Below are 14,237 nucleotides of genomic sequence, written 5' to 3'. Positions count from 1 at the left end.
TCAGCAACTTTTAAAAATAACTTGTTTTGATTTTTATTACACTTTAAAGTTTATTCTAAGCCGCAATGTATTGCAAAATTTGTTATGTTTAAAGGGTGACAAGCAACGTCAAACACACAGATGGCAGCGTACATTGAAAATAATATTTAATTAGTATGAAAAAGGTATAATCTAAAAATTTCATAATTTTTTAAAGTTGCTGAACAAATGTTGGTCAGTTTGAGGCGTACAGCCTCCAGTTTAATTTATTGCTCCTGTTACAGGAAACACCCGGTATATTTCAGTTTTTTTTGTGTTTAGCCCTACCCTTAGATCATTTATAACTGGAGCCGGTTTCAATAACTTACCCCTCTGCCAAAGAAACTTGCACACTGCGCAAAAAGTCAAATAAATACAATGTCACAAGTCACAATCGATAATTATATAATAAAATATTTTAATTTGTCCCCAAAAATTGAGAACCTAACTGCAATTAAAAGAGAGTTTAAAATTATATTTGCAGGCTTTATTTGAAATGTCACCAGCCTTTAAAAGTAGAGATGAGGGTATGGTCGATACTATGAATAATTATCGATACGATTTACTAAAAATCTGGAAAATTTCCAAGTGAACATAGTGACAAATTTCCATGAATGGTATCAATCGATCAGGTTTGTTTTTGGGATCAAACGTCTACATGGACCATGGGCAAAGCAATACAAGATTCAGAAATGATAGTCGTCAAAGTCCGACAGTCGTACTTAATTACTCGCGAAACGCTCCTTACAAAACGACAATCTTGAATGTACTGAAAATAAGTAAAATTGCGATTTTGTGGGTGAAATATTGCGTTTATGCAAATAGTTGCTATACAATCATTTTTTTGGATAAAATGCAAGGAATCGAATGGTATCTTTACTTTATTCCTTTATTGAAAGTTTAAAAAAAAATTAGATTTTGAAACTTTTAGATCCTGCATTTTTTTATCATTTCCATATATTATTTTAATATCTACATTATTGTGATAAATTGCTCAATTGCTATCTATTTTACTAGATTTTGTTATAAAATTCAACATGTGTCATCATCCCTATTTATTTGAAATATATATTTGGCAGTTTTTGAGCATCACCCAAATATGCGTCCGAAGGCTATCCTGCATAAGTGTAATAAGGGGTCATCCATTAATTACATCACACGTTTAGGCGGGGAGAGGGGGGTCAAGAAAATGTGACATGTTGTGACAAGGGGGAGGGGGGAGTCACAAACTTTGTGACGTCACATTAACTTATTTAAATTATTTTATTCGCTGTGCAGTTAAATAACAAGTTTTTGGAACGATAATCGATATTAATCGTTTAATTTTCTTTCCTAATCTGTTTTGGGTTTTCGTGTGACGTAATTAGTGGATGAACCCTAAGCCCTTGAAAGAGATACGAGTAGTTGCTAGAAATTTTAGACTTTCGATGTTCATGTTTCGGCTTTTCCACCCAGTTAGTTTAGGTACCCTTTTTAGATCCACCTTTTTTTAGTTTATAGCAACAATTATTTCAATAAATAATTGAGTTTCAATATCTGTAATCTTGATATCCAGTAAAATAGTTATTTTGATATAATTGTTAAATTATTCCTCGAGTACCAAGTGGCGCTGTCTATGACGTCTAGAAAATTATATCGATACGTTAATATTCAGACACTTGAAAGTCTTATTAATCGGATCGATTACGCCTACACCGATGGTGTGAAATTGTGTCCGCATATCGTTTTTACTGCATTAGTGTGCTAATTTAACTTAGTGTTGTAGTATTGTTTTAGTATGGGTGCGTAGTAACGAGGGGAAAAGATGCATTTGTAGTTAGTATCTTTATATGTCTGCTACCTCGTCCCCCTCGAAAAACGGCAGAATTTCCAGTACTAATTCCTCCGAGGCCCTACCTTACGCATAATGTTATAAGTACTAGAATAAATAAATAATAAACCGGACAAGAGCGAGTCGGAATCGACCACCGAGGGTTCCTTACAAATGTAACTTGTGTTTTTTTGACAAAATAGTTTTTAACAAATTTATAGTTTTTAGATTTTTTCCTGTACTTGTAGTGTAAGACGATATTACTTGCTAAATTTCATAGTTCTAGGCCAGTACCCTATGCATTTTGATTCCCTTCAGTGTCAAAATATACGGTTTTTTTAGGCATAAACGGCCGTATCTTTTTTTAACTTACAAGTTTGATTTTTTTCACAGCTTCAAGGGACTGTATATGGTACCTGAGTGTATGGTTATAATTTCAAACAATATATCTCAACGCGTTCCCGAGATAAAGGGTCTTGTCAGACGGACGGACGGACGGACAACAAAGTGATCCTATAAGGGTTCCGTTTTTTTCCTTTTGAGGTACGGAACAATAAAAAAGCTGAAATGAAACATGGTTTTGTAAAAATGGTTTTATTCTTTCTGTTTCGATAATGAACGAAATAATAGCGAAAACAAATTACTCTCTGATGACATTCATAAATTACATAAGATTCGATTTTATTGACTAAAAATACAAAGTAGCATCTTACTGCTACACTCAATAATCTGAGGCATAGACACATGAACCATAAGATGCACAGTATCCTGCATCGTCTGCGATATGTTGCATTATTTGGGATTTGTGTGTATTAGTATTCCTTTGACTACGCCAGAGGTAAACGGTACGGTTGGTAATTCGGCTCTAAATTAAAACTTGATACTTATTTCTAAGATAGATATGATGAAGGGATCTAATGTATTGCTACGTACAGCAATAACTATGATATCAAAAATAACATAAAAATACTAAATTTTAAATATATGATACAAATCATATGATGAGCATGCCTTAAGCGCGTCACCCTCATTTATTGAAAATTTCTTGATTTAAGCTTTGTTTAAGCAAAAATCAGCGATATTTGGTTTCTCCCATTTCTATTTATTTTTTGCTATTAATATTTCATCACCAATAATATCAAAGATTTGATTGTAATCGAAGGTGGCAGGAGTAGCAGATGGTATGGTAGTAGTACAGTACAAGGGCCGCATACCTATGGTCTATGGCGCAGTAAGTAAGTAACGCTGCGCTCAACCTAGGAGACGTACTGGTTGGTGAGCGCGCGGAGCAGCCGTGCGCGGCGTATGGCGGCAGCTTCTCGCTGGATGTCCTCGCTGTTCATTCATACAATACAAATCATTATTTAGTGTAAAAAAGGAATGCCTCTTTGGAAACAATATATATACAGGGTGGAAAAAAAAAATGTGCCCTGGAGGGAAAGTGCCTTACAACCTTAAGTTAGCTCATTTTACCTACTTAAAATAACCATTCTTTTATTAAAAAAACCTATTTGTATAACAAAAAATAAATAGCAACTTCAGTTTCTACGTTTATAAGAGCCGATTTGAATAAGGCCACAGTGCGTCCCACAGGCGGCCGTAGTCAGTAAGTACCTGTTGTTGGCGTTGAGCTCGAGCGCGCCCGCGGCCGTGACGGCGCGCGCGCGGCGCCCGCCCTCGCCGCGCCGCGCGTGCAGCGCCACCGCCACCTCGAGCAGCGTGCCGTCCCACAGGCAGCCGTAGTACGCGTCCATCGAGTCGGCCGCGTTGCCCGTCTGTAACGTAATAAGACATGCTGTCTGGTCATAGACCTAGCATTACATAGATCAGCTACACGCGTGCGCCCGTGAGGGTCGGAACATACGCAATGCGACAATATGATTGGTCGATTAGATTTGTAGCCCACCATAAACCATACAAATTTACGGTGGAAAAAAAAGTGAGATTGACAAGGACAAACAATAACAGCGCTTTCTCTGCTACTCCTACTGAAAGATACATAAAACTATCCCGTTCGGTCATTTTCCTCCACCCCTCATGCCCGATCCAGTTATACTAGATTCATGTGTCTGGCCAACCATTTATGTCACTAGAAAAAGGGGAGAATCTCGAAATTTCTACGATTAGCCGGGTCCACACAGACGGGCACGTTGACACTGGCCGTTTTTGCGCGAGGAAATTGCCTCGCGCGTATGCTCGCTCGGTGTGAACCCGGCTATTGACGAACTTTTCGTGCCTATTCTTTTTTTTGTATTTGTTATATTAACTTCAAATCCTTTATTACGTTAAGTCTGCAAGCATGCTCACAAAAGGGCTGGGGCGCATGTTAACTCGATGTTCTTGCACAATGTAATTTTTGACATAAGCATGGAATAACTAATAGTACTACCGTACAGAAAATTCACACCTTCACAAAAGTCAGATTTAGGTATAAAATTATACCTATACTCGCCGCCTGCAAGCAAAATACACATAACATAAGCTTCGGCGTCCAGGGCACTCTGCAGTCAAGAGATCTCTACCAAGTAACCTATTGCTGGTTGCTGGTTGTACTAACTCGTCGACACAACTCGAGACATGCCGAGAACGAGTGTGCACATACTGCTCCCTTCTCGTCTCGCCCTTCTCCGATAGGCTCGGGTTTTTGACTCTACTCTTAGCTAGAGGCTCTTGACGAATGTATACAACCGTTTGGCGGACTGTGGCATGCCGTATATAGTACCTTCTTAATTGATCGACAATATAATGGCAGCTGAGAGCCTAAACGACAAACGTAAATCAAAATTTTGCTATCTACCTCTATATCGCACGCATATAGAAGAGTGACAAAGACGATATAATATGTATTATGTATGTACCTTCTCGGCGAGACACTTGAACGCGGGCGTGTAGTCCGGTTCATCGGGCAGCTGGCACAGCGCGGCGGCCTGCGTCGGCGCGGCGAGCGCCTGGCAGCAGCGCGCCGCGCGCCGCGCCACGCCGCCCTCGTCCGGCGCGCGCTTGGCGAAGTGCCACGAGCCGGCCGCCAGCGCGCACAGGTAGCGCCGGAGCGCGGCGCCGTGACGACCCGCCGCCATCTCTGCGTCGCCGTACAACCGCAGCCTTATACGTGACAAAAAAATATGAGGCAGCTGATGGATGCTAATCACGTGATAATTATGCCAAACGATAATACGAAGAAATAAACATTAAAAGGGGGTAAATTTTTTACACATTTTAATCAATGACAAATGCTATCAAAAATCAGACGGAAACTAGGAGTACTCTATAACATTTGCAAGGGCAGACTCAAACCAAAACATAAAATATTTTAAGCTCATAAAAAGGCAAAATTTACAAAATTGTATAAAACCGGCCAAGTGCGAGTCGGACTCGCTCACGAAGGGTTCCGTACCATAATGCAAAAAAAAACAAAAAATAACACGTTTGTGGTATAAGAGCCCCACTTAAATATTTTTTATATTATTTTGTTTTTAGTATTTGTTGTTATAGCGGCAACAGAAATACATGATCTGTGAAATATTCAACTGTCTAGCTATCACGGTTCATGAGATACAGCCTGGTGACAGACAGACAGACGGACAGAGGAGTCTTAGTAAAAACGGGGCCCTTGTTACTCTTCAGGTATGGCAGGCATCACAATTACAACAATTAATTTTTTTTAAAGTTTGAAAGTCGACTTATTTGCCATACAACCATGTTAAAAAAAAGCAGCAACAAAAAATCACTTACATCTGAAAGGAAACTCACCAAGAAGTATTATATGGGTACAGTTTCAAACTCCTCTCCAGCAACTCTGTCAGCGACTCCAAAATATGCTTTGGGTTGTAGTTATTGACGTTTGAAATGTTGTTAGGCCAGAGGCTAGTGTACTCCACGACCAGCTCGAGCGAGGGGTCGTCGACGATCACGTTGTATATTCTAGCGAGGAGCGAGAGCATCACGCTGATGGCTAGAGGCTCCCTCAAGGCCTGGAGGAGCAGGTGGTAGGGGCTGCGGTGCTCCAGTTGGCCGTGGTGGTTGGCGTGGTTAGGGGGCCCGTGGTGGTGGTGGCTGCTCATGTGTATGGAACGTTTCGAGGGGCCGTTTAAGTTGTTGTTGAATGTGTTTAGCACTGTCAACAAATAACACAATAACTGTAATGAAAATGAAATCAGAGCAGAATTACAACTGAGATAGAGTAGTTTGCTCGATTAATGGGGTTAAAACTCATGCTCACAAAATCCATCACTTGATGATGGATTACTTTTTAACAGACTTGAAGATTTCCAAAGGAGGACTAGGAGGAGGTTCTCAGTTTGGTTGTATGTTTTTTAGGGTTCCGTACCTCAAAAGGAAAAACGGAACCCTTATAGGATCACTCGTGCGTCTGTCTGTCTGTCTCTCCGAAACTACTGGACCAATTAAGTTGAAATTTGGTATAAATCTATATACCCAAAGATGGACATGTAACGTAAACAAATAAAATTTAATCATGGGGACCACTTTTGACCACCTATAGGTAAAGAACTATTTTGTGTATTTTTTTCAAAATTTTAGACCCAGTAGTTTCGGAGATAAAGGGGGGGAATGGTCATTTTTTGTATATTTTCTTGAATAACTTCTAAACTGTTTATCCTAAAATTATAAAAAAAATATATTTGAGTTTCTCACAATGAGCTCTTTTATTTGATATGTAACACGATAGTTTGAAAAACTTTATTTTTTAATTTTCACATTTACCCCCCAAAAGTGGTCCCCATGGTTAAATTTTATTTGTTTACGTTACATGTCCATCTTTGGGTCACAAACTTACATATGTATACCAAATTGCAACTTAATTGGTCCAGTATTTTCGGAGAAAATAGGCTGTGACAGACGGACAGACAGACAGACACACGAGTGATCCTATAAGGGTTCCGTTTTTTCCTTTTGAAGTACGGAACCCTAAAAACAAGGATTTGTATTTAAATGGTGCAATTTGGTGAAATGGAACTGCTCACAAAGACCAGAATGCCTCTACGACAAAAGATTTTTAAAAGTTGAGGCTAATTAAAATTGTTATGAGATGCACTATGGTTGTAAATAATTAAATGCTTCTATTGTCCTTGGTATTACGAACTGTTTTGTGAAGTCGGTTTATTTCTATTAAGATTATTGTGAATGTACTGTAGTGTAACTGACCGTGGTCCCACAGCGGGCGAGGGAACTTGCGCGCGCCCTTGCCGCGCTGCAGCTCGGCGCAGGCGGCGCACAGCGCGGCGGCCACGTCGACGGCGCCGGCGCCCGCGCTCGCCGCCTGCGCCGCGCAGCCCGGCTCCCACTCGCACACGTTCAGCAGGCACAGCCACGCCGCTAGCACTACCTGCGACACACATATAAGGATTTTAATTATGTTTTCATATGTCATGCTCTGAAAGTGGGTCGTTGTTGTTCTAAAAAGTGCGCAGAAAGTGATACGTTTCTGCTCTAGTGCAGAAAAGTGTTGTACTCCTCTGCGTTCCCGTCCCACGAGCAACTGGGTGGAAACAAAATAAAATAATTGTGTTTTTATTTCCCCGCCTGGAATAATTGATAATTGTTCTAATTTTACAAATCCCGCATTGAATCGTTTTTTTATCAAAAATGATGTAAATTGTTAAAATAAATAAACCATACACTTGCGTAAATGAGCAAAGGCAGTATCTTATACAGCCAGCAGGAGTTAAACGTTTGTACGATATTAAATGGGTTATTAAAGTTATTTAGCACTATATTCGTGAAAATAAAATAAAATAAAAATATAATATAATATAAAAATTGCTTATTTTATTCATTAAATTGTTATTTAATATCTTATATAAGTCCTTAGGTAAAGAATCATGGCCACAGGTCTATTAGGTAGTACTTTAGTTACTGATTTTGATTTTGCCTTGTCTTGTTTTGTTTCCTCACATTCGATATGAAAAGTAGAGTGTTTAACTCGAGTGAAAGGCACCATTTCCGTCTCGGACTACTGGCGCTCTCACTACCTACCTCTACCTCGGCAGAAATGGGTGCCTTGTTACTCTTGGTTAACAATCTACTGTTTCACCTCACTCGCTAGTCACTCGCAAAGTATATTAAGTAAATATGAGGCCTAAATGGTAAAAAAGTATAAACCTGCGATCGCGGGCCGATTGCATCGTTGGAATTGGCGGCGGCGATGGCGGCCTTGCTTTTATTGGCCAGCAGCGTGACGTTGAGCCGGTGGTGCGGCCACTCGGCCAGCAGCAGGTTGACCTGCAGCAGCAGCACCTCCCAAGCCAGCACGCGGCACAGCCGGTACAGCGTTGGATCGTTGCCGCCCGCCAGCTGGCTGCGCGCCTCACCCTCCACCACCGACAGCAGCGACAGCGCCGCGCGCGCGCTGCCCGCCTCGGCGCGGGCGCGCGCCGCGCCCGACACCACCACGCCGAAGTCCTGCAGGAATCCCCGCGGCAGCGACGCCAGCAATACACTCAGGTTCCCGATCGGCTTCCAGTAGGGGCTCAGCTTCCACAGCGGCGAGGAGGGCGACATCATGGCCAACTTCACTAGACACATGCGCACGTCGTCGGCGCTGGACGCCTCCACGAGCCGCTTCTTCAGACGCCCCATCTCTAGCTCGGGCGCAGCCTTGTACTCGTAGTCGGGCGCGTGCTTGTACTTGAAGTCGGTCGCCTCCCAGTCGTCGACGAGCAATTCGCGCGGTATGTGCATATTTTCATCATCGCTATTGATCTGATCCTTTATAATAGCTTCCAAATGTTTTTCAGAAATTAGCTTTGCTCGGATTTCCGACGCACGACTACCTACGTATTTCTTTAAATATTCGTCTATTCTGTCTACTGGCAATCTACTTTGAGACGAGGTGGCTAAATGTAGAAAATAAAATCTCAATGTTTCCCAGTCATCTTTGGACAAACGGGTAGACATCAAAACCGGAGCTAAAGCCCAAAAAATTACATCAATAAATTTGATACCGACGGTTTTGAATTTGTTTAGAAAATCTGGGTGGGTGGACGGCAAACCTCCTTCAAGAGCATACCTAACAGCGTTTAATGCCGACACTCGGATCACGAGGTCTTTGGGCACTGATACAGCGCCGGTGGAGGCGGCGGCTTGTATATCCAGCTCTGCCACTTGTCTGTGGATCATTGGTATTTCTCTAGACAAATTGTCTGCTTGCAAGACGGCAATGATGCCTGTGTAGTCATTTGCTACACATTCCTGCAGCCTTTGTAACAGAGATCTATCCTCATCTAACAGCTCGTGGCCTAAATTGAGAGCTCTTATGTATCCCAAAATATCTTCTTCCGACACGCTTGCATAGTTTAAGTTTCCCCATGGGATTTTATTATACTTGCCATAACTTTTATTGTTTACTTCACTTTCAAGCAGTTTAAGGTTTTTTCTACAACCCAATATGTGTTTTTTAGCTTTCTCATGTTGGCCATAGAAAAAGTAATTGTAGCAGAGATCAAAATGGATTTGCATTAGAAGTTCATACTGGCTAACGTAAACATTGCCAGCATCCCAATTGTGAGCCATGACGTCTGTATCTTCAGTTAGGTGTACAAAAGTCTCCATAATTGGAACTTTGATATGTTTGCTCTCTTGATTACTGCATTGAGAATCGTAATATGCAATGACTTCATCTAAGTATTTAATGCTTTGGCTGCGTAAATTTTCATTCATTCTCAAAATTTTATCAAAGTTTGAATTCATATGGGTATAGCCATTTTCCAGTGGTATACCTGGGCTGTAAGAGAAATGTTAATATTATTAAGTAATATAGTACGGTACACCTGAATAATGTAAATACTTATTAACGCTGGCAACGTACTGAATTGTGATATTCGCAGATGCGTCGCAGATGGGGGGTGGGGGGCACAGGGGGTAGCTGCGCTGAACAGCGAAGACGCAAGCGTTTCAATAGATACACGCTGAATACCACACCACTATAGAGGCGCCTAGTAGTAGGCAAAGTTGCATCCCCAACTTGTGTATTAATTTTAGAATTTTTATATTAACTATTTCAACTCAGTATCACGAGCTCTTTCGATCCTAATACGAGAAAAAAGTGTTGTGTCACCAATATTTCATACATTTTTGTTTGTCCGTTTTGTTACGTTCATGGAAAATTGTAATGAAACGTGACAAAAAAAATTGGATTTACAAAACATTGATTTAAACCGTCACGACTTTTACTCATTTTATTCACAACGACTTTATCGTGTAAAATTAAGTTTTAAATTTACCTCCGACGCTTGGTCTCGGAGAAGACTGGCTAAAGTTGACATCAACACCTTCTAGGCGCGCGAGTTTTTTGAACTACCCGCACTTGGTCTTGTTTATTAACTTGAACGTTGAACGAAACGTCGGAGGTAATTTAAAAACTTAATTTTACGCGATTAAGTCCCGTCGTTGTGAATAATAATAAAACTTGGATACATTCTTTTCCGGTAAGGATGGAAAGAGCTCGTGATTCTGAGTATAAAGTATAAATAATATAAAAATTACCAATTACAACTTTTATTTACCCTTTAGTTTAGGCAGGTCATGTTCGCTTAAGTCTTTGCTTACGGTGGCGTCGTTGATCGGGTCGCTACTTTCCCGAATGATGGTTGAGGGAGGTGACGGATGAGATACGCGTCATCTCGTGAATAGGTTCTGTCCGTGGAGACCGGTCTGATTTTGAGTATAATTATTACAGTAAGACAACTCATTTGGTTCTCTTTTGTTTGTTTCTTTTAATGAATATTTAAACTATAGAGAATTTTGACTCTTGGAGACCTCTTATGATAATTTGATGAACTGTAATTTCTTCTAGTTCTGTCACTTAGAGACAGTTAAAACTCTAAAAATTTTTTTATAAATCTCTAAGTAATTATAAGACTTCATTTTAAATTGATACCTACCTATTTGCAATTGTATTTAATAATTGTTGATGATTTATTTTTATTGCTTCTATGTATATAAAGTCCATGTTGACGTGTAAAAGTGCCCTTGTGGCCTATTTGCTGAATAAATGTGAGTTTTTAGAGTTTTGAGTGGTTGAAATAGAAATGCCCTATTAGTGTAATAATAATAATAATGAAACTTACTGGTGTATAAACGGGAGCTTTGCAGACTTTGCTTGGAGAGCAGCTTTTACTGGAAACCTCAAGATCCAGCGGTGGTACAGAGTCAACGCAAACTGTATATGAGGCTTCTTGATCATGTTCATACAAATGTCCTAAAATAACAGCACCTGATTAAACACCCATATGAAAACGAATTGACTATATGTCTATCACTGTTTTATTAAATATTTCAATATAGGAATACCTGTGGTGGTATGGAGAAAGCACCATCAGTAGCCATGAACACCAAATCTTGGACTAGTTGTTGTTGAATTACAGGTGTCAGTTTTGCCTCAAATGTATCTGAAAGCAGTCCATAACCAGTATGGGATTTATGGGTAATTATGTTATGGCAAATTATTTTACAAAGGTACATCACAATTTGAAGGACCTTACATAATTCTATCTTATAGGTAAACTGGGCTTACTCCTTGGTATACTTTGCCTGTTTAATCGGCACTGATTATTTTAATAAACTGTGAAGCTTCATTTGTAATGTAATATCTACTGTTGTAACATTTTATGACTTACACTTTTTTTATTAGCCTAATTTAGTGTCCCACTGCTGGGCAAAGGCCCTCGTTTCCTCCACTTAAAAATAATTTTGTTATGTATTAGTTCAGAGATTGCATGATACTAAAAACACTTTAGATACTACTTTTTTTTGTGACATACCTAAATTCCAGTTAAGAGTGGATGCAATTTTAAGTGCAAGTATTTTAAGGGCTTGTTGCTTCCTCGTGATCACCGGGTGTTGGTGTTGGGGGCTGCGCGAGGAAGGTGGCGTGGGCGTGGGCGTGGGCGTGGGGGGCGCCAGGTCTGGATCCAGCACGCGCTCGCTACACCGACCATTCCAAACCCCATTGCTAGTGTCCACTGACAAGAATTCTACTATCAAATCGGTAGCTGATGGCTCTGAAAATTTAAGAAATTTTTGTCATACATTTTAACTCCCTTAAAATATGTCAGACACTGAAATGAAAAATTGACTGGCCAATTACTACCCAACAAAGATAGATATAAATCCATAATAGATGGATACAGTCTAAGGAAAAAACGTGCCTCGAAAATCAAGAAAACTTTATTCTTGATCAGATGGCGCCACTACCTTTGGCCTACTCTCGAATAGATAGCGTTGACGGTTTCGTTTGTTATTTAACAATTTTAATGGATATCAGTGAAAGAACATGGGTCAAAATAATATAAAAATAATAAATGCAAATAAAAAAAACATTTATCCATAATAAATACATTTTTTGATATTTTTATTTTTAGTTTTAATTGTGTGTCGATAGATGGCAGTGAATTTACTGTGGCTACAAAATTTACTATGATAGTACTGCTCTATCCTATTATATCCTCATTGCTACCATCATCCTGGCTTTTCTACAAATTTCAACTAAAATGACAGATCATTTGGACCAATGAGGGCTACCGCGTTTAATTTCGCCGCTGGGAGCGCTAGTGTAGATGGAGGTCTTTCAAAATGTCAAATGCATAGAAGTTCACGACCTGATTCCACCTTCCCCTTTCCATCATCGGACATCCAGGCACGGGGAGCGAATGCACCCGTTCGTGGTCCACATTCCATTTTTTCGGACGAGACGTTTTGCCTCCTCCTTTTTGGTACGGACGGCTAAGGAATGGAATGCGCTCCCGCCATCTGTATTCCCTGATCAATATGACCTCGGTCTCTTTAAAACAAGAGTGAATAGGCTGTTACTGCACCGGTGAGCTCCATCTTAGGCCCTGTCTTCACTTTCCATTAGGTGTGACTAGGGCCAATCGCAGATCAGTTTATAATAAATAAATAAAAAGTTTGGGGGGTTTCAAGCTTTTTTATTGGGAATTTTCACTTCTTATTGATAATTGTGGTAAATCTTTGTCCATCTTTGATTAATCATGGTAAACAATAGATATAGCTCAATAAATATTAGTGGTTTAAAAAAAGTGCCCACTAAAATATACGCAAATTTGAACAGGTCGAAAAAATGAGACATTTAGATGTTAAAATACCTTTGTGTATATTAGAACGTATTGATTTTATAAAAATAAGCATAAAAGAATTTTGAGATCTGTTTTTCTAAACCTACAGTGGCGCCAACTGGTGAACACAAAAACCGTAGCCCTGATTAGAGGTAATTGTCAATTTTAGTAACTGAGATATAAAAACAAGGTTTTAAATAATGTAATAAATTATTGTAGGTGGGTTATAGACAGGAATTAGGTTCAAGTGTAAGTTACAGATCGGCTTAATCATCTGATTGAACCCTTATCTGCATAAAGCAGTACTCCTTCTCTTTTAACCTATGTCATAAAGTCATTGCACATACGCATACAACCTGTTAACTCTTGTCCACAGTATCAACAACTGTTGTTTTAAACTCTGTGTACGACCCAGGTCCTAATTGATGTGTAGTTCTTGCTTTAAGGCCCAGTAGCTTCCTGTCCTTCTCTCACTCACTGAATGTAAGCGTGACTGAGATGGATGTGTATGCTTGGGACTGCGGATATCATGCAGATATCCAACCATGTGATCTAAAAAAATTGCTACGAATTTTTAAACTCCGTTCTCTGAGCCTACTGCATCTTAAAACCAATTCACTCATGTTCAAATGTAACCTGGAAGTAATTCGTCATATACCTGACCTGGGTTAGGGTATTGAAGATGTTCCTTGAGAAGTTTTTGGTCCAACAAAAACTCGAACCACAGTACTGTATCAGGGGAAATAGGCACTGTGCCCGGCCGTAACAAATCCACATCCATATTTAAAACTACTGTGGTGTACAATTATTCTATTCCAAGAGGTTAATTTCTTATTTACATTTTATTTGATTGGTGATGCTAAATGTGCGGTTTACTCATAATAATATATAAACTTTGTATATATGTTATCACATTTTAATCGGTACTATTATGCTACTTTGGTCCTCTTGTTTCTAGAAATGTATTGTAAATAGGTGTAAGATGTTAATTTGAATCAGAATGTTGAATAAATCACACCAAAGTGAAACAAAACGAGTCACAAATTGTCATAACCACAACGGATGCGAATGATGCATGGGGGCCTACCGCGAACCACGTTCGACGTGTTGCCTCTCTGTCGCACTTATACATTTTTACGTAAGTGTGACAGGGAGGCAACACGTCGAACGTGATTCGCGGTAGGCCCTCTGAACGGCCCTGACGTGAGTGACGTGACCAGGGCTGCCAGTAGCCAGTACCACAGAATAAATAATAGTAAAAGCCCATGAATCTAGTATAACATGGATCGGTCATGAGGGGTGGGGCGAAATGACCGAAC

The 14,237-nt window shown here is 39.9% G+C and overlaps 1 protein-coding gene across 1 annotated transcript; it reads right to left on the bottom strand.

Annotated features, from left to right (window-relative positions):
• Positions 1–2,420: 2,420 nt before the first annotated feature.
• On the bottom strand, positions 2,421–13,982 carry LOC134754655 (integrator complex subunit 8-like). Its single transcript, XM_063690995.1, has 10 exons — positions 13,582–13,982; positions 11,608–11,847; positions 11,138–11,235; positions 10,915–11,045; positions 7,949–9,569; positions 6,992–7,172; positions 5,579–5,942; positions 4,687–4,930; positions 3,443–3,603; positions 2,421–3,163 (listed from the first exon to the last, which is right to left on the bottom strand). The coding sequence occupies exons 1-10, from the start codon at positions 13,697–13,699 to the stop codon at positions 3,085–3,087; spliced, it is 3,237 nt and encodes a 1,078-aa protein (XP_063547065.1). The 5' UTR covers positions 13,700–13,982; the 3' UTR covers positions 2,421–3,084.
• Between the last annotated feature and the right edge of the window lie 255 nt (positions 13,983–14,237).

The sequence above is a fragment of the Cydia strobilella genome, chromosome Z, assembly GCF_947568885.1.
Source record: "Cydia strobilella chromosome Z, ilCydStro3.1, whole genome shotgun sequence".
NCBI lineage: Eukaryota > Metazoa > Arthropoda > Insecta > Lepidoptera > Tortricidae > Cydia > Cydia strobilella.
Note: the sequence above shows the minus strand (reverse complement) of the source record. Positions and strands in the feature narration are given on the sequence as shown.